Here is a 23,228-nt window from a genome sequence, read left to right as displayed (position 1 = left end):
TTATTTTATAACTCAACTTTAAGTTACAAGCTTATTTTATACCTCAACTTTAAGTTACAAGCTTATTTAATACCTCAACTTTAAGTTACAAGCTTATTATATACCTCAACTTTAAGTTACAAGCTTATTTTATACCTCAACTTTAAGTTACAAGCTTATTTTATAACTCAACTTTAAGTTACAAGCTTATTTTATACCTCAACTTTAAGTTACAAGCTTATTTTATACCTCAACTTTAAGTTACAAGCTTATTTTATAACTCAACTTTAATTTACAAGCTTATTTTATACCTCAACTTTAAGTTATAGGCTTATTTTATACCTCAACTTTAAGTTACAAGCTTATTTTATACCTCAACTTAAAGTTACAAGCTTATTTTATAACTCAACTTTAAGTTACAAGCTTATTTTATAACTCAACTTTAAGTTACAAGCTTATTTTATACCTCAACTTTAAGTTACAAGCTTATTTAATACCTCAACTTTAAGTTACAAGCTTATTTTATAACTCAACTTTAAGTTACAAGCTTATTTTATAACTCAACTTTAAGTTACAAGCTTATTTTATACCTCAACTTTAAGTTACAAGCTTATTTAATACCTCAACTTTAAGTTACAAGCTTATTTTATAACTCAACTTTAAGTTACAAGCTTATTTAATACCTCAACTTTAAGTTACAAGCTTATTTTATAACTCAACTTTAAGTTACAAGCTTATTTTATACCTCAACTTTAAGTTACAAGCTTATTTTATAACTCAACTTTAAGTTACAAGCTTATTTTATACCTCAACTTTAAGTTATAGGCTTATTTTATACCTCAACTTTAAGTTACAAGCTTATTTTATACCTCAACTTTAAGTTACAAGCTTATTTAATACCTCAACTTTAAGTTACAAGCTTATTTTATAACTCAACTTTAAGTTACAAGCTTATTTAATACCTCAACTTTAAGTTACAAGCTTATTTTATACCTCAACTTTAAGTTACAAGCTTATTTAATACCTCAACTTTAAGTTACAAGCTTATTTTATAACTCAACTTTAAGTTATAAGCTTATTTTATACCTTAACTTTAAGTTACAAGCTTATTTTATAACTCAACTTTAAGTTACAAGCTTATTTTATACCTCAACTTTAAGTTACAAGCTTATTTTATACCTCAACTTTAAGTTACAAGCATATTTTATAACTCAACTTTAAGTTACAAGCTTATTTTATAACTCAACTTTAAGTTACAAGCTTATTTTATACCTCAACTTTAAGTTACAAGCTTATTTTATACCTCAACTATAAGTTACAAGCTTATTTTATACCTCAACTTTAAGTTACAAGCTTATTTTATACCTCAACTTTAAGTTACAAGCTTATTTTATACCTCAACTTTAAGTTACAAGCTTATTTTATAACTCAACTTTAAGTTACAAGCTTATTTTATAACTCAACTTTAAGTTACAAGCTTATTTTATAACTCAACTTTAAGTTACAAGCTTATTTTATAACTCAACTTTAAGTTACAAGCTTATTTTATACCTCAACTTTAAGTTACAAGCTTATTTTATACCTCAACTTTGCAAAGAAAAAAATAAAACAGTTTTAATTTTGTCATAAAAAGTTTAAAAAAAGTGAAATGAAATAACCACTAAGATATTAAATCACTATACTTTGATTTACTGAGGTCTCCTGTACAAAAAAATAATGTCCAAGAAAAAACCTTCATTACGAAACCTTTTTATGTTATGTAGTTAAGAGTTTTTAAATAAAATCAAAACACAATAGTTTTATTTTATGTAAAATAACAATAAAATATAACTCAAATTATACCTCCCTATTTATTGCTCCAATTTCAACATAATTAGCTTGGTTATAACACAATGGCTGTAAGCATGATGCCTTAACAATTAATAAGGATACAAGTAATTTTAATTTTTAACAAGTATGTCTAAATAGTATACCTTAAATGTCTAAATGTATGCTCAATTAAAAAAAAATAAAAAAATAATTGTATAGTATTAGCACATTATAGTACATCAAAAAAATGCAACTTGCACATTATGGTACATCAAAAATATATCAGAAGCCTGCGTATTTGATTAATCACAACAGTCTTAATAGTCTGGACAAAATCAAGGCCATCTTTAGCAAAACAAGCATCTGCTAAGGTTTTTTCATTTTATCATACTAGTCATTTTTCCACTCCTAAATCCTTATTATTTCTTCATTTACAAATTTAAATAAACGAAAACAAAAAGCTACCATGTCATTGATTTTTAAATAGAACAGTCCTTTTTCAAATGTACACCCCCCACCCTCACACCACTTCTGTAAAACCTAAAAACTTTATAAATAATTGTTAATACTTTAGATAGAAGTAACAAGAGCAAAAAGTATTAGCTTGAACTTCTAATGTTAAACAAACAATGATAGTAATAAACTCAAAATTAACTTTTTAAAGATTAAATTATTTTTTGAAATAAAAATAAAATTTGATATAATAAAACACACCATGGTCCGCCAGAACATTTTCTTAACTTTATCACCATAATCGTATCTGAAAATATCAAAATTATTTCTTCTAAAAACTTTATGTGTTACATGCGCTTGCGCAAACTACATATGTTATAACAGGTATTTTAAGTCAAGAACAAATAAAAATTAGTCAAAAAAAAAAAATAATAAGTAAGATTTTAAAGATAGTAAATATTGGAGATAAAGTGTTATGCGAAACAATCAATCAAGTGCAAAAAAATAAAATTATGACATTAAAAGATGATGATGATGATAGTAACAATGATGGTGATAAATAAAAGACATTCACAAAAATCATTAGTTGTATGCATAAAATATTTTTCGTTTTCCTAAAATCTATTTATACACTTGCCCAAGACAAATGAGTTATTGCAGCCCAACAGGTTGCTAAATATATTACGTTGATGCAGTATAAAATAATAATCTTCAACTAAGACCACAAAAAACTGGTTTGAAACTAAGAGAGATGTGTGAAATTAACAACAGATAAAAATGATTACCCACCTGCATACTAGATTTATAAAAAAATACAACTGAATAGAACTGTAAAAAAAATTCATAAAAAAATGTAAACTGTCTAGTTAACAATTTCTATAGTTATAAAAATTTTTTATAACTACTAAACTAAAGAGATTATCAAGGTCATATTTTAAAAATCCAGTTTTTTTTGCTTCCGAAAATACCAAGAAAAAAACTGGAAAATATTTTTAAGAAGTATCTAAATGCAATTTGTATGTCTAAGAATATAATATACATTATAACACACATAATATAAACATTATTTGAATCTGAAAAATGTTTAAATATTTTAATTTTTTGAGTAAGGAAATCATTGGTGTAGTGCTACAAATGTTACAATAGTAAAATTTTGAGGTGAGAATGACAATGTTGGGGGTTTTAGAAGTTTAAGTTTGTATTAGTTTTGTTTTTTAAAAGTTTCAAAAAATTATCAATGTTTCATAAAAAAGTGCATCAACGAACACAAAAATCAACTGTTACTTTAATAATTATTTAACTAAAGTTTATAAATTAACTTAATTTATATGAAAAAATTATTATACTAAATTACACTAGATTTTTAGGTGAAATAACTAAATTATTATGTCTACAAACAACATAACTAAATATAGCGTAGATTAATTGAGTAATTACCTTTACTGTTTAAATTATTAACAAGTACAAAAAAAAATTTTTTACTTGTATTTCCATAAAATTATTTGGATATTTCAAAAAAATAAAATTTTAAAGAAATATTGCAGAATTGCAGAAATATCCTGAAAATTATAAACCATGCAACTAACATTTTAAGTAACATAGACAATAAATGAAAAGAGGCTTTTAAACTACTTTTAAGGAAAAAATGACTTTAGAGTAGCAATTTGTACCTAGAGTCCTTTTATATAGGACTGCTATGAAATATTTTCTCATTGCAGATCATAAGTATCAAGAGCTCCTGACACCAGATAAAAGAAAAAAATTGTAATTTAAAGCTGGTGTTCTTTTTGAGACACTACATCCCTTTTATTTATTCATAAACTTCCTAAAGAATTGTTTTAAAGTAATTTTATAGTATAATTTGATGACATAAGTATAAGAATTTACTAACTAAAAACTAATTTTTAAACTAAAAAAAAAATCACGCAAACCATATATTGTAAGCTGAAACCCAAATGGAATAATATTTTAGAACATAAAATATACCTGAGTTCAGTACCAACATCTATTGTTTTTGTAGTGAAAAGACAAAGACTAACATAATTAGACTCAACTATTCTCTTCATTTTTGCATTGGCATAAATTGAAGGTGAGTCATTTACCATGCATCCCATGAAACTTAGTTGGTTTGTAGCATCAATGCTTTAAAAAAAAAAAAATCAGAAATTAAATGAGTATCAGAAGAAAAAAAACAATAATAGAGTAAATTTATGTTTCATAATTTTCATGAGTAAATTAAAATTTCATGATCAATGTTTATTTTTGTATTTATATTTTGTTAAATATGTAAAAAATTTACATTCATATATGTAATCAGTTCTAAAAAAGCCATACAAATTTAAGAACCATAAACCATACAAATTTGAGAAAATTATAAAAAATGAAAAATATTTTACTTACCAAACAGATTTACCATAAATATCTTTGATCCCATTATAGATAAAACAACCCAATCCTTTATTCTCATATTGTTGGGACCTGAATTTTGCCTCATTTAAACTAATAACATCACCTATTTAATACAGATACAAAAATATTTATATACATGAGACAGGGTTGCCACCCAATAGATAATTCAAAATTTCAGGATATTTCCAGGACTTTTAAAGGAGCGTTTTGCGTTTTTCAAAGATATAATGTATTTGTATTTGAATAATACTGATTGCATATATTTTATTTTTGTATTAGGATATCTATAATTAACGTAATTGTATTTAATCAAATGCATTTGATCCCAACCATGCTTGACATTGATTAAAAATATGTTAATAAACATGGCAGAAAAACTTAAGAAAATTGCATCACAATAACACAACTGCATCACAAACAACACAATTGCATCGCATATTATACAAAGACCACCATCACCAACAAATTAATATTATTAACACAGCAAAGTAAAAATCTTTATATTCACATGACAACTGAATGTTTAAAAAAAAAAAAGATTTAATAAAATTTAAAAAAACGCCTAAAAATATACCTCTGTACTGTAAAAGAAAGTCCCCTTTCAGAAACTTATTTGTTGCAAACACACCATAACCTGAATTGGTTAAACAATAAGTGAGTCTGATATATTATTTACTAAACTTTTAGTTTTAAAATTTTAATGTTTTGGTTATGAATGCTATAAAAATATACATACAACCTCCAAAATTTCAGCAACCAAAAATTAAAAAATATATTACTCAAACTTTACTTATCCTGTGATAATAGAATATAAATTTAAATGACAATTGAAATTTTAATTATGGCAAAACAATTATGATAAAAATAATGCTAAAAATTACAATTTAAAAGCGACTTAAAACAGTCTAAATAATCACAGAAAATATGTTAAACATAAGTCCTCATCAACACAATCACAATTAATCGTCATCAAGAAAACTTTACGTACTTTTATACAATAAAAATCATTAAAAAAAAAAAAATTATGACTTTTAAAACAATATTAAAAAAGAAATGAGAAACTAAACCTTGAAGTTCATCCAAACCATTAATATTTTTTGATGGCTCCAATCAATATTTAAGATCTAAAATCATTAGGAATATTAAGGGAAGATATTATTTAACCAACCCTGGAAATTAGGAAAAAAGAGGTCGGTAATAATTTGCCAACCTCAATCTTTTATAAGTCGGGATCTGGTCGGCAAAAAAATTTTGATACAAAGGTAATAAAACATAAACCATAAAACACAAACCATAAAACATTAAAATGAGGTCAGCAATTTTTTGTTGACCTCTAACACTTTGAGGTCAGCAGTTAGGTCAGCATTGCAGAATACAGGCCCTAATTTTGAGGGCTGCTTAACTAAAGATATTACAACAAAAAAAACTATAAGATATCATCAAAATTTCTATATGAAACTTAAAGAGATTAAATAGAAACAATGAATATGACTTTTGATTCAATAATTAGCAACATAAGGCTTTATCTAAATTTTTAGATTATTTTATCACATAACTCAACTAATTAAAGAACCTTAAGGTGACTTTTAAAACAATATACAATAAGAACAGCAAATTAAACTTAAATTAAAGTTTTTATAGCAATATTATTTGATGACTAAAACAATCTGAAGAATTTGAAACAATATATAACAAGAAAGAATGAATCAAAGCCATCGTCTAGATATTTGTACAGATGTATTTATAATATAAATCAGCCAAACAACAGCCAAATGAACCTTAGAATGACTTTTAAATAAATATATAAAAAGAAACAACAAACCTAACCTTAAGACAACATTTAAATTTTTTTATACATACTACAATAATATAAATCAGCAATATAGGAGAACCTTAAAATAAGTTTAAAATATATTTGTATCAAAAAACAATAAACCTAACCATATGGCACCATTTAGATTCTTTATAAAATATTTTAAATATAACTCGACAAAGAAAAAAAAAAAAAATCACGAAGAGACTTAAAAATATATGAACCATAACAATAAACCAAACCATGCAGGTTTTTTTTATTATGCTTAAAAACAAAATAACTAAATTAAACACAAGAAGCTAATGTGACTTTAAAGTATTTCATGCGAATTGATGAAAAAAATTAAACACTTAGGCAACTCTAATAACAACAAATAACAACAAACAACAATAGACACCATAAAGCGCAACCTTGATATTTTTTTAAAAATAAGGTGACTTATTTTAAACCAATATAAAACAAAGTATAAAGAATCTAACTCTAAAGCATTACTTAGATTTTTTTTTAATGTTTTATTTTGTAACTAAAATAAACCAATAAACCAAACCTTTAGGTGTCATTCAAACTTTTTTCAAATACTTTTATAATATAACTCAGTCAAAAAAAACAACCTTTAAATGACTTCTAAACCAAAATATAAAAAAAACACATGCCAAACCTTAAGGGATAGTATATTAAATAGGTAACAACAAATTTATTTTAAACTGTGATTTTCATTAAACTTAATTAGCTATTTTTACTTTTTATAATATGAAATTTTTTGTTGCGTAACTTATGGACAATACCTTAAGGCAAACTCTGCATTTTTTTATAGCTTTTTTTATAATAACACTCAGTCAAACAAAAGAACCTTTAAATGAATTTTAAATTAATATACAAAAAGAAACATAAAAACAAATTTTAGGGTGTCATCTATTTATTTCTTTAAATATATTTTATTTAATAACTAAAGTATCTTAAAACAAAACTAAAAACAATATAAAACAAGGAACAATTACCTAAACCTTAAGGTGTCTTATAAACTTTTTAAAGATATTTTTATAATAAAACTCAGTAAAAAAAACAAAACAGCCTAAAGGTGACTTTAAAAACAATTTATAAAAATGAAAAAAAATCTAAACATAAGTGTCATCTAGATACTTATTTTAATACTTTAATTTATGAATAAAGACTTATAATATATAACAAGGAACAATAAAGCAAACATAAGGGCGACATAAAGACCTTCTAAAGATATTTTAAAATATAAATCAGCCAAACAAAAAAATCAAGGGTGACTATTAGAATAAAAACTAAAAAGCAACAATAAAACAAACCTTAAGGCAACTTGCATATTTATTAAGAGATATTTTTATAGTAAAACTCAGTAAACCAAAAAAAACCTAAAGGTGACTTTTAAAACAATATATAAAAAGGAACATTAAAACAACACTTAAAGTGACTACTAGATTTTTATACAAATACTTTTATAGTAAAATTCAGTAAAAACAAAAGAATCTTGAGGTGACTTTTAAAACAATATATTAAAAGGAAGAATAAACTAAATTTCAAGTGTCATCTATTTCTTTTAAAATACTTTATTTTATATCTAAAGAAACTTAAGGTAAAGTTTAAAACAAAATATAACAAAAAACAATATAGAAAACTATAAGGCAAAATATATACTTTTTGAAGATATTTAAAAAATATAATTCAGCCAAACAAAAATTTAAAGTGACTTTAAAATGAAAAATAGAAAGCAACAATAAAACAAACCTTAAAGCAACTTATAAATTTTTTTTCAATTGTATATTTTTATAGAAAACTAGGGCTGCCAATTTGAACTTTTTTTAAAAATTTTAAACACTTTTGAACTATTTAGGAAAAAAGTTCGAACTTTTTAAAACTTTTTAAAATAGTTTTTATTTATTTAAAATTGAAAACGAAAGGGTACAAGTAAACACAAAACTGTTTATTTACTTATAAAGACTTTTTATTTGTTTATAAAAAGTAAATGCAAGGTATCATCCTGCAACCAGTTTCTTTTTCTATACAAAAACAATCTAAGGCTAGAGAGCCCTTTCACGAGATCATACCATTTGAAAACCATTTATTTTAATAAAACATTTTTGGTTCTTTAGCTACAGTCAATTCTTAGTTATAATTTCTAATATTGTTACCATTTTTGGCTTTTTTATTAATATCGAGTCTATCTCTCTAAGCTGGAATATTCTTTGAACAAGATTAATTTGCTATCTATATTATTTCTTTAAATAAAAAATACCTATATTATTTCTTTTTATTTTGTTCTTAAACTGACCTGGGTTTAACAAATATATCATTTTTATGTACTAAATTATTATTTTACTAATTTAATTTTTATTAATGTTATTACATTTGAGAAACTCTATTTTGTGTTTGTTTTTAAGTGCCTTGTAATAGCGCGTGTTGAGGCACATTTGCTTCTTGCAGCTTTTTGCTTCAAATCTTCTAGATGTGCTAATGCTGAGTAGCCATTCTTGTTTGAACTTAAAACTCTTTATAATTTTAATTTAAAGCCTAAATAAACAGTGGTTAAATGGTAAAAAATTACCAGTCAGTGTTTAACTACTTTTTAATAGGAAAAAACCGATCCTAACTTAAATGCGATGGCGCTACAGGTATATAAACTTGATTATATTTTCAGAGTTTCCAGGCAAACACAAAACAAAAAAAAAGCAAAAATACTCAAATTTATAATTTTTACTTATATTTCAGCTTGTTTTACAAAAAATAATGAAAAGACATTTTTTAAAATTTAAAAGTTCAAACTATTAGGAGAAAAAAGTTTGAACTTGAACATTGAATATTTTGTGTAAAGTTTGAACGTTTGAACTTGAACATGTTCAAACTAGTAGCCCTAGATAAAACTCAATAAAACAAAAGAACAGAGAAGAAATTTTTAAAACAATATATATATATGAAAGGAAGGATAAAGTAAACCTTAAAGTGTCATCTAGATTATTTAAAAAAAAATTTATTTTAAAAATAAAGAAACTTTTATAGCTAAAAAAAGAAAATGGTAAAATTTAAATCAATATATAAAATGATAGAAAAAACCAAACCTTAAGTAGTTTACTAGATTTTTTTAAAAAAACCTTATTTTATAAATACAAAAATTTCAACAGGTACTTTTAAAACATAATTAAGCCAAACAAAAAAACCTTAAGTTGGATGCTAACAAAAACTTTTGTAATGTATCAAATTTTTTATATGTATTTTTAAAGAGAAATTTCTGTATTATAAAAAAATATATACTTCTATATATATTTTTTTACTTTTTTTTTCTTCAATAAATTTATCCAAGTCAAAATATTTATTTTAGCAACACCCTTAGCAACCATAATTTCAACATTATGGTCCATAGAACATTATGGTCTATATAAGTCTAAAAAAGTTTTGAATCAAACTAAAAACCTATTATTTAACAAAGCCTTATAAAATTCTTTGACTCCAAGGTTCCTTAACCATTGAAAACAGTTTTTTCTAAGTTGCCAGAGCAATTGTTATCATGAAACAAAAATCACTCTTTCAAATTAATCCTTTTTCAGTTGTTGTCATTTTAGTTCAAAAAAAGTGGTCAATTTAGGATATTTTATTGAAATAGCCCTTTTCACAGTCTCTCTATAGATTTAATTTGATTTCACATCGATTTTATTGATTTGCTTTCCATGGTAACAGTAGTAAAAGCAGTTTATAATATTTTATAACTTTTATGCAAGTTACTCACCATATAGTTCTTTTTGATTCCTGATACATGATTTTAATTCCATTTAAAAGACTTAATAGTGTAGCATTAATTTTTGCAGAAATTCAGCTTTTTTTAAATTTTGGCTGACATCCACCTTAAGGTGACTTTTAAACAAAACTTTAAAGAGAACAATAAAAACAACCCTTGGTTAAATCTAAATTACTTTTACAGATATTTTTAAAATATAATTTAGACAAACAAAAAAATTTAAGTTGACTTTTAAAACAATATATAAAAAGGAGCAGTAAAACAAACCTTAAGGCAACATTTAGATACTTATATAGATATTCCTATAGTAAAACCCATTTTAAAAAAAAAAGTGGCTTTTAGAACAACATATAAAGAAGAATAAACCAAACCTTAAAGCATTCACTAGATTTATTTTTAAATACTTTATTTTATAATTAAAAACTTAAGGTAAAATATAAAATAATATTTAACAAAGAAAAATGTCGCAAACCCTTATGGCGACATATAGACTCTCTAAAGATGTTTTAAAAATATAATTCAGCCCAAACAAAAAACCTTAAGGTGAATTTAAAAAAAAAAAAGAAGTAAAAAGTAACAATAAAACAAACCTTAAGGCAACCTCTAGATTATTTAATAGTAAACTCGGTAAAACAAATAAAACCATAAGGTAACTTTTGAAGCAATATATAAAAAAGAACATTTAAACAATACTCAAGGTGAAAACTTTTATACAGATACTTCTATAGTAAAATTCAGTAAAAGCATGAGAACCTTGAGGTGACAAAAAGAAAAAAGGAAGAATTAACTAAATCTTAAGGTGTCATCTAGTTTTTTTTGAAATATGTTATTTTGATACTAAAGAACTTAAGATAAATTTAAAACAGTATATAACAAGGAACAATAAAGCAAACTCTATAGGCAATATAGACCTTTGAAAGATACTTTAAAACTATAATTCAAACAAACAAAAATAATCTAACATGATTTTAAAATGAAAAATAGAAAGCAACAATAAAACAAACCTTAAGGCAACTTATAGATTTTTTTCAATTGTATATTTTTATAGTAAAGCAAGAGAACTGAGAGGAAATTTTTAAAACAAATAAAAAAGAAGTATAAACCAAACCTTAAAGTGTCATCAAGATTATTTTTAAAATACTTTATTTTATAACTAAAAAACTTTATGTAAAACTCAAAACAACATATAACAAGAAACAATAAAGGAAACCTTAAGGCGACCTAAAGATTTTTGAAAGATGTTTTAAAAATAATAAGCCAAACAAAAATACCTTATGGTGACTTTTAAAATAAAAAGCAACAACAACAAAAAATTACGGCAACATTCTTTTAGAGATATTTTAAAAATATAATTAACTCAAACAATAAATCTTAAGAAGATTTTTAAAACAAAATATCAAAGGGAACAATAAAAAACTTTATAGCAACATCTATTTTTTTTACATATTATAAATATTTTAATAGTAAAACTCAATTAAAAAAAGAAACTTGAGGTGACTTTTAAAACAATATAGAAAAAGGAAGAATAAACTAAAACTTTAAGTGTAAGTAAGTAAAGTGAGGTAAAAATTAAAACAATATATAACAAGGAACAATAAAGTGAAACATACGACGACATAAAATATTTGAAGATACTTTTAAATATAATTCAGCCAAACAAAAAAAAATTTAAGTTTACTTTTCAAACTAGCAAAAAAATTTTTTCACAATATATAACAAGAAAAAATAAAGCAAACTTCAAGCTCACATATATACCTTTTTAATGATTTTTCAAAAGATAGTAATTAAAAAATAATTTTTAAAAATAAATAACAAGGAGCAATCTAAGAAACCTTAAAACAACATATAGACTTTTTGAGAATATTTTTAAAATATAATTCAGCCATACAAAAAAACCTTAAGATGACTTTTAAAACTGCGTAAAAAAAACAAAAAACTATTCACAATATATAACGAGAAACAACTAAGCAAACCTTAAGGTGAAATATAGACTTTTTTAAGAAATTAAAAAATAATATTCAGCCAAACATAAAAACCTAAAGGTGACTTTTAAAACTAACAAAAAATTTTTTTCACAATAACAAGAAACAATTAAGCAAACATTAAGGCGACATATAGACTTTTTGAAGATATTTTAAAAGATAATTCAGCCAAACATAAAAACTTTAAGGCGACTTTTAAAACTAACTAAAAAATAATTATTTAAAATAAATAACAAGGATCAATCTAACAACACCTTTAAACAACATATAGACTTTTTGAGAATATTTTTAAAGTATAATTCAGCCATACAAAAAAACCTTAAGGTGACTTTTAAAACTATGTAAAAAAAAATAAAAAACTATTCACAATATATAAAAAGGAACAATTAAGCAAACCTTAAGGCGACATAGACTTTTTTAAGATATTTTAAAATATAATTCAGCTAAACAAAAAAAAAAAAAATAACATGATTTTTAAAATAAAAATTAGAAAGCAACAATAAAACAAACCTTAAGGCAACTTATAGATTTTTTCTATTATATATTTTTATAGTAAAGCTCAGTAAAACAAAAGAACTGAGAGGTAATTTTTAAAACATATATAAAAACGAAAAAACAAACTTAACCTTAAAGCGTCATCTAGATTTTTTTCAAAATACTTTATTTTATAACTAAAAAGCTTAATGTAAAATTTAAAACAATATATAACAAGGAACAATAAAAGAAACCTTAAGGTGACATAGATTTTAACCTTTAAGGTAACCTCTAGATTTTTTAATTGACATTTTAATAGTAAGTGATCATCCATAAAGTACATAAGCTCGGAGGGGAAGAGGGGGTCCGCAGATGGTGTATATGAGATGGGAGGGCAGTGGGTTGATTATATATGAAAGGAGTCTCTAAATTTAAAAAAATATCATAAAATGTTAGATAAATAGGTTAAAAGCGTAGGTACTTTTAGGGAGGTGGTAGGTACTTAAAAAAGCGTATTGCAAAATGCGGGAGGAAGGGGGGGGGGGAGGATTGACAAAAAAAAGCGTATGTTCTTTTTGGACGACCCCTAAAACTCAAACAAAAGAAACTCGAGGTGACTTTTTAAACAATATATATAAAGAAAGACAAAATCAAACCTTAAGTCATCATGTAAATTTATATACAGATGTTTTATTTTATATCTAAAGAATCCTAATGTGAAATTTAAAACAATATTTAGTAACTTGTATATATATACAAGAAACTAAACCTTGAGGCGTCATTTAAATTTTTTAAAGATACTTTTATAATATATTTCATCCAAATAGAAGAGTTTTAAGACAGCTGAAATTAAAGACTGAAGTCAAAAAAAATAATAAATAACAATAAATGGATAAGTAAAGGCTTCGTCTCAATTTTCTTATGACATTCCTATTTGAGTTAATTGAAAAAAAAACCACGAGGTAAGTTTTAAAACAGGTTTATAATTTATCTAAAAGATCCTCAAGGTTTAATGATTGACTGCTTATAATATATAACAGGGCTGCGAAGTCAGAGTCAGAGTTGTAACATTTTTAGTGGAGTCGGAATCGCTATACAAAATCACGACTCTGACTCCAATAGTAAAACATTAGGTGCACATTATAGTAAATGATTTATTTATTTATGATATATTTAATAATATAAATATAGCATTACTAAAAAAGTTTGCTCAAGTATTATTTAAAAAGATAAAGTGCCATTATAAAAAGTCAACTCGTGTTCAACAAGTGCCATTATAAAAACTCAACCATTAAAGTTAACAACAAGCCATTATAAAGTTAACAACAAGCCATTATAACATATATAATAACAAGTCAAAAAAGTAGAGACAATGATGTTAAAACATAATTTTAAAACTATTTTTATCTATAGATTCATTAATTTTAACTTTGAGAAAACCTTCTTGATCAATTTTTCTTTGAATATAGTACTTTGCAACATTTTCTGGTTGACATTTTTCTCTTTTACGCACTAGATTAAATAACTTATTTATAACTTTAAGATCAATGAATAAATCAAACAAAATATATTTAATTATCTATTTTTTTTTTTTTTTCTTATTTAATTATCTGTCACTCAATCAAATAAAATTTTGTGAAATAACATAAATAGCCTAATAATAAACAAATTATATTCAAATTATAAAAAAATTATATTTACAGGTGGACATTTTTGAACCTTAACATAATGTTGATGTGCTTGACATGAAATGTCAGACACAAAATATTACTGTATAAGTTTCGTATACTTTAAATCGATTTCAGTATGAATGGTAATAATGAATATTAAAACTATAAATTCATATCAAGTAATTATTTATAGTAATTTAAACCTGTCTGTCTCTAAACACTGCTCTCATAAATACGGGCATAAATCTATAAAATATCAAAGCATTAAAACTTGGAACAACCTTAATTATGAACTAAAAGCTCTCAATTCATTCTCAACCTTTAAAACTAGATTATTCTACTTTTTATTAAAAAAATATAGTTAATGTTTATAATTTCTATAATCAATTTTTGTTGTCTTTAGTATTTTTTTTTTTTTTTAATTTCTATTATATATTTTGTTGTCATTACTATTGCTTATTGTTATTTTTATAAACATTTACATTACTATTATTAACTACTTTTAACTATTACTACTAATATTAATATTGTTATTATTATTATTATTATTATTGTTATTACTACTATTATTATTATTGATATTATAATTATTATTATTATTATTGTTGTTATTATTGTTATTATTGTTGTTATTGTTATTATTAGTAGTAGTATTATTAACACTGTTATTTTTATGTTATAAAGTTATTATTAACACCGTTATTTTTATGCTATAAAGTCTATTATTTTTATTATATATTATGAAAATTAGCATTATATTTATTTGAATTAGATATAACCCTGACATTAGCAGGTGTTTACTTTATATTAGTAAATTTACTATTTGTAAACATCCTTGAATGTAAAATCTTATTTCAGAAATAAATTATTGATATTGATTGTTTGATTAAGCATTTATACTCACAAAAGATCTTATCTTTCATTTGATCGGCCATGTGATAGCGCACTCATATACAATTCTCGCTGCGATTTAATTATCGTCATAAAGCGAATTTCTTCGCTTTTTGAACATGTAATTTTTTAAAAACAAACCTCTGACTCAGTTTCTAATCTAAAACTAACTGTTTTAGGGTTAACTAACTATTTTAGAAGCTTAAGTTCTAAGTTGTTATAGAAACAATAATAACTCAATTACATACGCGTTTAGACATTGAAAAACTACCTTTAAGGAGAGTGTAGCCGAAACGTAGCTTTTATTTGTATATAAAACTTTTCAAGATATACAACCCCGAATTTACATTGCTCATAACTTGAGAAAAAAACATTATTTTTAAGAGAAAATTTGAATGGCAACTCTTTTAACATTAAAATTTATTATGATAAATTGTAATCTTTAAAAATCTATTTAACGAATGTAGAATCTGGCTAAGAAACGTTAAGGTGACCAAGAAATGTCACCTTAACAAAAAAGTCGCCTTAAGTGTGGTATTTTTACCGCAAATAGTCACCTTTAGGTCGATCTAGGAATATATATATATATATATATATATATATATATATATATATATATATATATATATATATATATATATATATATATATATATATATATATATATATATATATATATATATATATATATATATATACATATATGTATATATACATATGTATGTATATATGTATATTCACAAACAAATAATAATAAAAAAAATCATTGCTGCCCAAACCTAAACCATTAGTTTATGTAGAATCAACTCCCTTAAATGTTATAAGCCTTTAATACGTATATACTTCGTTACAAGACTTTTTAAGAGAATCGTAATTTTTTTTTGTTTATAAATGTAAAATTTTTTTTTATATATACTAAAAAAAACTAAACTACCATTCTCATTTATGAGAAACAAAGATGCAAGTATAGTTACAATGAAATTATCATAATCTAAGAGAAAGTAAGTTTAGATTAAAGTTATTTCATAAATAAATCTTTTAACGAATTTATAAAGCTATTTCTATCTAGATTATTTCTACTTTAGCTAGCAACTGCTCTATGTTATTTATTTAAGTAGAACTTTTAGTAGAAATAACTTTGATTACATAATATTGAGCAATGATTTCTTTTTAGCTTAACCGGAAGACTTTATTTAGTTGTAACAATCATCGTTTATAATTAAGATTATCAAATCGACTGTACGTTAAGTAAAAATATGCAAAAACAATAATTTCATCTTATAAGGAATGGAAATCATAAATAGTGACAAACCTAAATTTTGACCAAAAAACTAAAGAGATAAATTGATTTAGAGTCATCAAGTTCTAAACTTCAAGATTCAGGTTGTTTTTTGAATTTAGCTATTAATTTAGCTATTAAATGCAGATATTAATTTTTTAATATCTGCAAGCTTTTTAATAATCTTTCAAAAATTGGTGTTATATTTAATATTCTTAACTAAATACTTCAATGTTAGTCTATTTAAAAGATTTGAGTGTGCAATCTTTTGTATTTGTTTTTTAATATTAATTTTAGAACGAAAGTGCAATGTATCACAATGGTTTGGACATTAGAGAAGCGTGTCCTGATATTACTGTGCAAAAATTTTCTAAATATAAGTTCATCTGTTTTTATTTAAAATTTTAGTTTAAAATGCATATGTTTTTTTAACAAGTTAATAAGTAAGAAACAAAACATTTTTTCAACAAGTTAAAAAAGACTTCCAGAGAAGTATCGCTGCTGTTTATTGTTATGATGAACTGCCATCAAGTTTTAAACCTTTTAGTGGAACATATATGTTAATAAATATTTTATTTTTATTTTTCAAAAGATTTTATTGTATTTAACTCAATTTTTAGTTTTCCACTGAAAATTGAATTTAAAACCATAAAATCTTATGAAAAATAAAAATAAAATATTTATAAATATATATATGTAAATTTATAAACATATACAACAGTTTTTCATTAATATTTTACTCTGTTTAATTTTTTTTTGATATATATAAGGTTTTTAATGATTTTAGGGAACTACCATGCCTAGAGTCTAAAATCAAAATTTCTTTATCTGCAGTGGATATCCTAGGGAAAAAGACTGCGTGTGAAGATTCATTATTTTTTTATGATAAAATAAATGTTATGACAATTTTATCAAAGCTTATATAATTTATAAGGTTTATATAAGGTTATTCAGTTTCATCAAACCTTATATAATATATAAGGTTTGATAAAAGTGAAATAATGTTAAATATTAAAGAAAAGTTTTGTTTGTTATTATATACTTGTTTACATTTATGTATAAAAGTTTCTAAAATAAAGTTATACACAATTAAACTAAATAAATTCTATACTTTTTTCAGCTCTTTTTCAGCTTCTGCTAATTGTGTTTTCGATAAAATTATGTTACAGTGTGTTATAGCATTTTTTTAAGAAAGCTAGAACTTTTGGAAATAAATCAATTAAAAAAAACTTTATTTTGTAGAGTAATTATAAGTAATTTTTAAATAAATATGGTGTGCATGTCACCTATATAGTTCCTTTTATATACTGCGTGTAATTTGACATCTGGAAGTTTTGCAAGTAAACGCAAAATGTTTAAAATTTTAGTTATTTATCCGAATCTAGGGTGTTCGACCTAAGTTTTCATTTGTTAAAAGGTTTTTTTTTCTGTATAACATAAGTTATTTACTCGAATAATTTATACTAAAAAACGGTTTTTTAGGAACAACGTTAAAAACGATAAAACGTTTCTTTTGGACTTAAGAAAAACCAAAGAAAAACGTTTTTAAAAAAACGACCGTTCACTGCTTCATATGGACGTTAAAAAACCATTAAAAAACGTTTTTGTAGGACCCTTAAAAAACGTTCACAAAATGTTTTTAACAAAATGTCCGTTCACCGTTTCATATGTACGTTTAAAAAACAGTAGAAAACGTTTTTAAGGGACTATTAAAAAAATTTGCAAAATGTACTTGTGCCTGGAAACTGTTTTTATTTTCGCTATAATTTAGATTTGGTAATAAATAACTGTGTGCGACAATAAATAAGTCTTTTAGGAAAACTTAGTAATTAACTTATTGCATACCACAAAAAAAAGTTTAAAGAGATAAGATATTACTTTTTCGGAATTCAAATCCCGAACAATAACTTTGTTGTATGAAATATACATGTATTTTCCAGCTTGTCTTTCAATTTTTTCAATTTTTAAAATTTTTTCACGTAGCGTCTTTTGTATAACATTTGTCTCCTAACAGTAATCTTCATATATGAAAATAATTTTACCTTTTAATTTGGAAGTGTTGTGGAGAATATCAATTTAATCTTTAAAATCCGGAAGTTTTAGGACTATTGTTCTATGTTTGTTGTTAACTACTTTGCCTATTCTATTTTCTTTTTCAATGTTTACACTTTTGACTCCTAATATGTCGTTATATATTTCTTTCACCTTTTTTTCACATTTAGCCCAGCTTTCGTTGTCATGTTCAGCAACATAATCAATTCTTAAATTATTACGCCTTTTCCTATCCTCAATCTTTCTGAGTTTTTTATTTATTTTTACAAGTTCATTGTTACTTTTTTGTCATTGATGTTTGCCAGGTTTTCTTTTGCAAGACAATTAATGGCGGTTTTACTTTTTATTTTAAAAGATCTTCATAAAAATTTAAACTTTCTTTGATATCTTCTACTTCCTTTGCAATTGATGCTATTTTTGTTGATTTTAGAGGAAGTTAAGTTCAACTCTGTCTAATCTATCTTTCATTATTTTTGCTTAAAAACTATGCTAATAAAAGTATTTCCTTGTTGCATAAGCATTTCTTTCGTCTCGCTCTTAAACGTCACAAACATTTCCATTAATAATTTTTTAACTTCATCAAGTGTGATAGACATGTTTAATAAGCATAAACTATTATAATATAATTAACTATTAATACCATAAACACTTTTTTATTTTATTTTCTTCAAGCAGCGAAAAAAGCGTGTCTTCACTTCAGCGTTCTTTTTTTTACTTTTTATAAGTTTTGTGTTTATATATATAATATATATATCTATATATATATATATATATATATATATATATATATATATATCTATATATATATATATATATATATATATATATATATATATATACATATATATATATATATATATATATATATATATATATATATATGTATAAATATATATATATATATATATATATATATATATATATATATATATATATATATATATATATATATATATATATATATATATATATATATATATATATATATATGGCGAGCAGTGAAATGTACACTAGTGTGATTCTATTTTTTAGTTTGTCATGCAAATCTTTTCTAAAACATGAATAATTGTATTCTAAGAGCAACTAAATAAAAAATAATTAAAAATTTGAAAATTTTACTTGGTCAAAAAAAAAATTACTTTATGGAAATAAGACAAAATTTTTTCTTTTTTTTAGTCTTTTTTTATTTTATGCATAAGCAAAAGAAATATGACAAAGTTTATAAAGTGAAGTTATTTTTTATTCGACATTTGGATAAATATTTCTGTTAAAAAAAGTCTCTCAAGAGCATCATCAGACTTAGCCCGGGAACATCGGATGTCCATAGCTCGGAGTCCTCTCTCAGCTACCTCATTTGTTCGATGCACATTCTTGAATGAGATTTTAACACCATGAATATGTCTTTTCAGAGCTTCTTGGGCTTTAATGCAACTTGATGTAGTTTTTTTTAAGTTTTCCCAGTTGGGTTCCTCTCTCATTTTAAACCATGCAAGTGACCAAGAACAGCTAATAAACTTAGCTATTTCTTTCAATAATGGTCGTTCTTCAGGAAGTAGAAAGTAGCCTAACAAGACATATATTGCTCTGCTGTTCCACCTTGCTGAGTGAGAACTTGTTAATTTCGTTGGTAGATGCAGTTTGGGTAAAATATTGGTGTCCAAATAGTGCCTAAATGCAATACATAACCTGGAAAAATAAACAATAAAATGGATCAACGCATTCATCACATATACAAATCATTGATATTGAAAATAATAATTTTTAATAAAACAAACCTAGCCAATAGCTTATAATCATCTCTCCAGGTTTTTACAGTAGAAGGAGGATGAGGTGTTTTATGCAGGATATTGTAAGATTCTTTCAATTGAGTCTACTTATTTTTTAGTTTTTGAATGAACTTAAAATTAGTTAGAGTAGGCAATTTTGATGGTGTTGGCAAGTGGAAAATTACCATTTTTTTCAAAACAAGGTCCAAAATGTGAGCATTGCATTCATATTAAGGAACAGGCCTGTTAAATAGCTTAGATCTTAAAATCCCTACTACTCCACCAGAACCATGATAAGATCCACCTGAAGTAAAATGGAATAACTTATTTAATTGTATTGTTTTATTATTTAAAAATAAATAATTTTAATTTTACTAACCTGTATTGACAGAGCAGGTGTCACAAACTATAAGGGATATTTTATGCACAACATTATACTCTAACAATGTTTCCGTTATCATAGCGGCTAGATTTTTAGAAGTTCCGCTAATATGTAATGTTTTGAGGCCAAGGTACCAAAATATTGGTCCATCAGACTGAAGGTCGATGACCATGCGTTCCACTTTTTTAATCCCATAATCATATGGTGCCACACCTTTTCCAACAAAGTGTAATATAAAGGATAATTGAACAGACAAAGCTTCTTTAAGTTTAAGTAGAGTTGTGACTTGCAACCTTTTACCAGCTTTAAAAATAGCCGATTGATTTGGAGTTGGAATTTCACTATGGAAATAACTTAATGAGCGAGTTACACTAACTCCTTTGTGGGTTGAGATACCAGCTTCTGCGCACATAATGGCAATTGGCATCGCCTTAAACCAAAAGTAAAATTAATATAAATTTAATAAAAAAACTTTTTTTATTTCTAAAAATTATTATTACTCACCTTTGATTTAAACTTCCGTTTGAGTCGTTCAAACAAAGGCTGAAAATCATCAACGTTATCATCATTTTCAGAGACTCTGTGTACAGTTGCTCTACATAATCAAGATCCATGTTTTTTGGTATCAATTGCCTGTTAGCAGGATGCTCAGCAACTGTTTGGCTGGTTAATACACAGCTCTTTCTATCATCCATATGATGATTGTAGAAGATCTGCTCTTCCCTCTTCAGCTTTATATTTTTATTAAGGATATTAAATGGCATTAAAAAATCCATATTCGATTTTCTCTTCAAACTTAATTTATTAGCATTCACAACTTCATTCAATTTTTTTGTGATGCCAGCTCTGGATACTGAGGGCATGCTAAATTTCACATTCCAGAGCTGCTCCAAATCTTTTGCTATTATTTGCATAACAGCTCTTAATGGTGGTGCGGGGCGTGTGTCAGCTAGATGGTGATAGTAGCCAAGAATGTGGCGGACTTCTGGAATAGTCTTAAAATTGGCTAAGAATTTAGTCCGTAATCCATAAGGCGCTGCTGAAGCAAGCAGTTCCCGAGATTCCTTTGAACACGGTGGTATTAAGTTGTTTGCTTTTCTCTTTAATGCTCCTTTAGCACTTATGTGGAACATATTTAGGTAAATATAATTATAACTAAAATCGAAAATGGAATAAAGTTATTTTAATTCTAATCCACCAATAATTGTTAAGCTAGTTTTATATTATATTCACTATTAACTTCAGCTATTTAAAAAAATATCATACAAATTATCCATTTTTTTGCCTAAGTATTTTGTCTCATTTCCATAAAGTAACTTTTTTTTTGACCTAGTAAAAATTTTAATTATTTTATATTTACTTGCTCTTAGAATACAATTATTCATGTTTTAGAAAAGGTTTGCATGACAAACTAAAAAATAGAATCACACTAATGTACACAGCAGTAAACTTCTATGCTTTTACTTTTTTGTATTTGAAAGAAAAACTGATACTCAGATATGAAGAATGTAAACTTGAAGACAAAGGCCGAATTGATAGAAAATGGTTAAAAAAACATTTTCTACAAACTCTGCTTTCCAGAAAGATCTACTAAATATTAACTCGAAAAATTCGAAAAGTCTTGATAAAAAAGAAAAGAAAAAACATCATAAGAGTTTTTCCTCAATTGATTTTGTTGATGAAAACAACACATCAGAAATTCTGTCTTCAAAAAACTGGATAAATGCAGTTCCGAAAAAATACAACCCAAGGTCATCAACTTATCCACCAAATACCTGACCACTGCCCAAATAAAAATTCTATCAAAAGGACCTAAATTCTGCCCAACAACTAAAGGAAATTATTTACATATTAACTGTGATATTAGACAATTTACAAGAAAACTTAGATTAAAAGAAAAATTCTACGAACTGCAAAATAATGATATTAGTATAATAAAAAAGAAATCTAAATATAATGTTAAAACAAATATATCTGAACTTAATGAAATAATATCGAAAATTGAGCAAGTGAATCCTGTCAAACTTCAATCAATGTTATCAAAAAAGCAGATAAAGGTAACACTCAAATTGTAATGGACTCAACATACTATAAAGATAAACTTGTTAATCAAGATCATCTATCTTCTTTAAATACTTATGAAAAAACAAATTTCGACTTAGATAAAAGAGTTTTCAAAAGTCTTTCAAAAATGATTGCTAAACATAAATGTCTAACACAAAACGAAATAGACTACTTTACAAATTTTGAATGGAAATCTAGTACTTTTACGTTATTCCAAAAATTCATAAATGTAATGAAATAATTAAAAAGGTTCAAGAATCTAGCACTCCGTTTATAGAAATAAAACCTCCAAAAGATTTAAAAGCTCGACCTATTATTGCTGGAATAGACTCACCAACATCACACTTAAGCCAGTTTCTTAATATAATATTACCTCCGATTGTAAAAAAACGAAAAACTTATATAAAAGATGATTGGGATTTCTTAAGAAAAATCCATAGAAACATTG

At 24.6% G+C, this 23,228-nt stretch overlaps 1 protein-coding gene across 3 annotated transcripts in view; it reads right to left on the bottom strand.

The window, feature by feature from the left end:
- Window positions 1-15,335, bottom strand: part of LOC124805852 (uncharacterized) — a 30,542-nt gene extending 15,207 nt beyond the window's left edge. Inside the window, exons 1-6 of one of the 3 annotated variants that reach the window (XM_065817032.1) lie at window positions 15,251-15,335; window positions 5,225-5,284; window positions 4,642-4,753; window positions 4,228-4,383; window positions 2,503-2,548; window positions 1,822-1,890 (exon numbers count right to left, since the gene is read on the bottom strand). In XM_065817032.1, the coding sequence (XP_065673104.1) occupies window positions 1,822-1,890; window positions 2,503-2,548; window positions 4,228-4,383; window positions 4,642-4,753; window positions 5,225-5,284; window positions 15,251-15,281 (474 nt within the window). In that variant the 5' untranslated portion in view covers window positions 15,282-15,335. Of the gene's footprint in view, window positions 1-1,821; window positions 1,891-2,502; window positions 2,549-4,227; window positions 4,384-4,641; window positions 4,754-5,224; window positions 5,285-5,717; window positions 6,076-15,250 lie in introns of those variants that run through there. The other 2 variants (XM_065817034.1, XM_065817033.1) reach the window with 2 other exon arrangements.
- Between the last annotated feature and the right edge of the window lie 7,893 nt (window positions 15,336-23,228).

The sequence above is a fragment of the Hydra vulgaris genome, chromosome 14 (genome assembly GCF_038396675.1).
Source record: "Hydra vulgaris chromosome 14, alternate assembly HydraT2T_AEP".
NCBI lineage: Eukaryota > Metazoa > Cnidaria > Hydrozoa > Anthoathecata > Hydridae > Hydra > Hydra vulgaris.
Note: the sequence above shows the minus strand (reverse complement) of the source record. Positions and strands in the feature narration are given on the sequence as shown.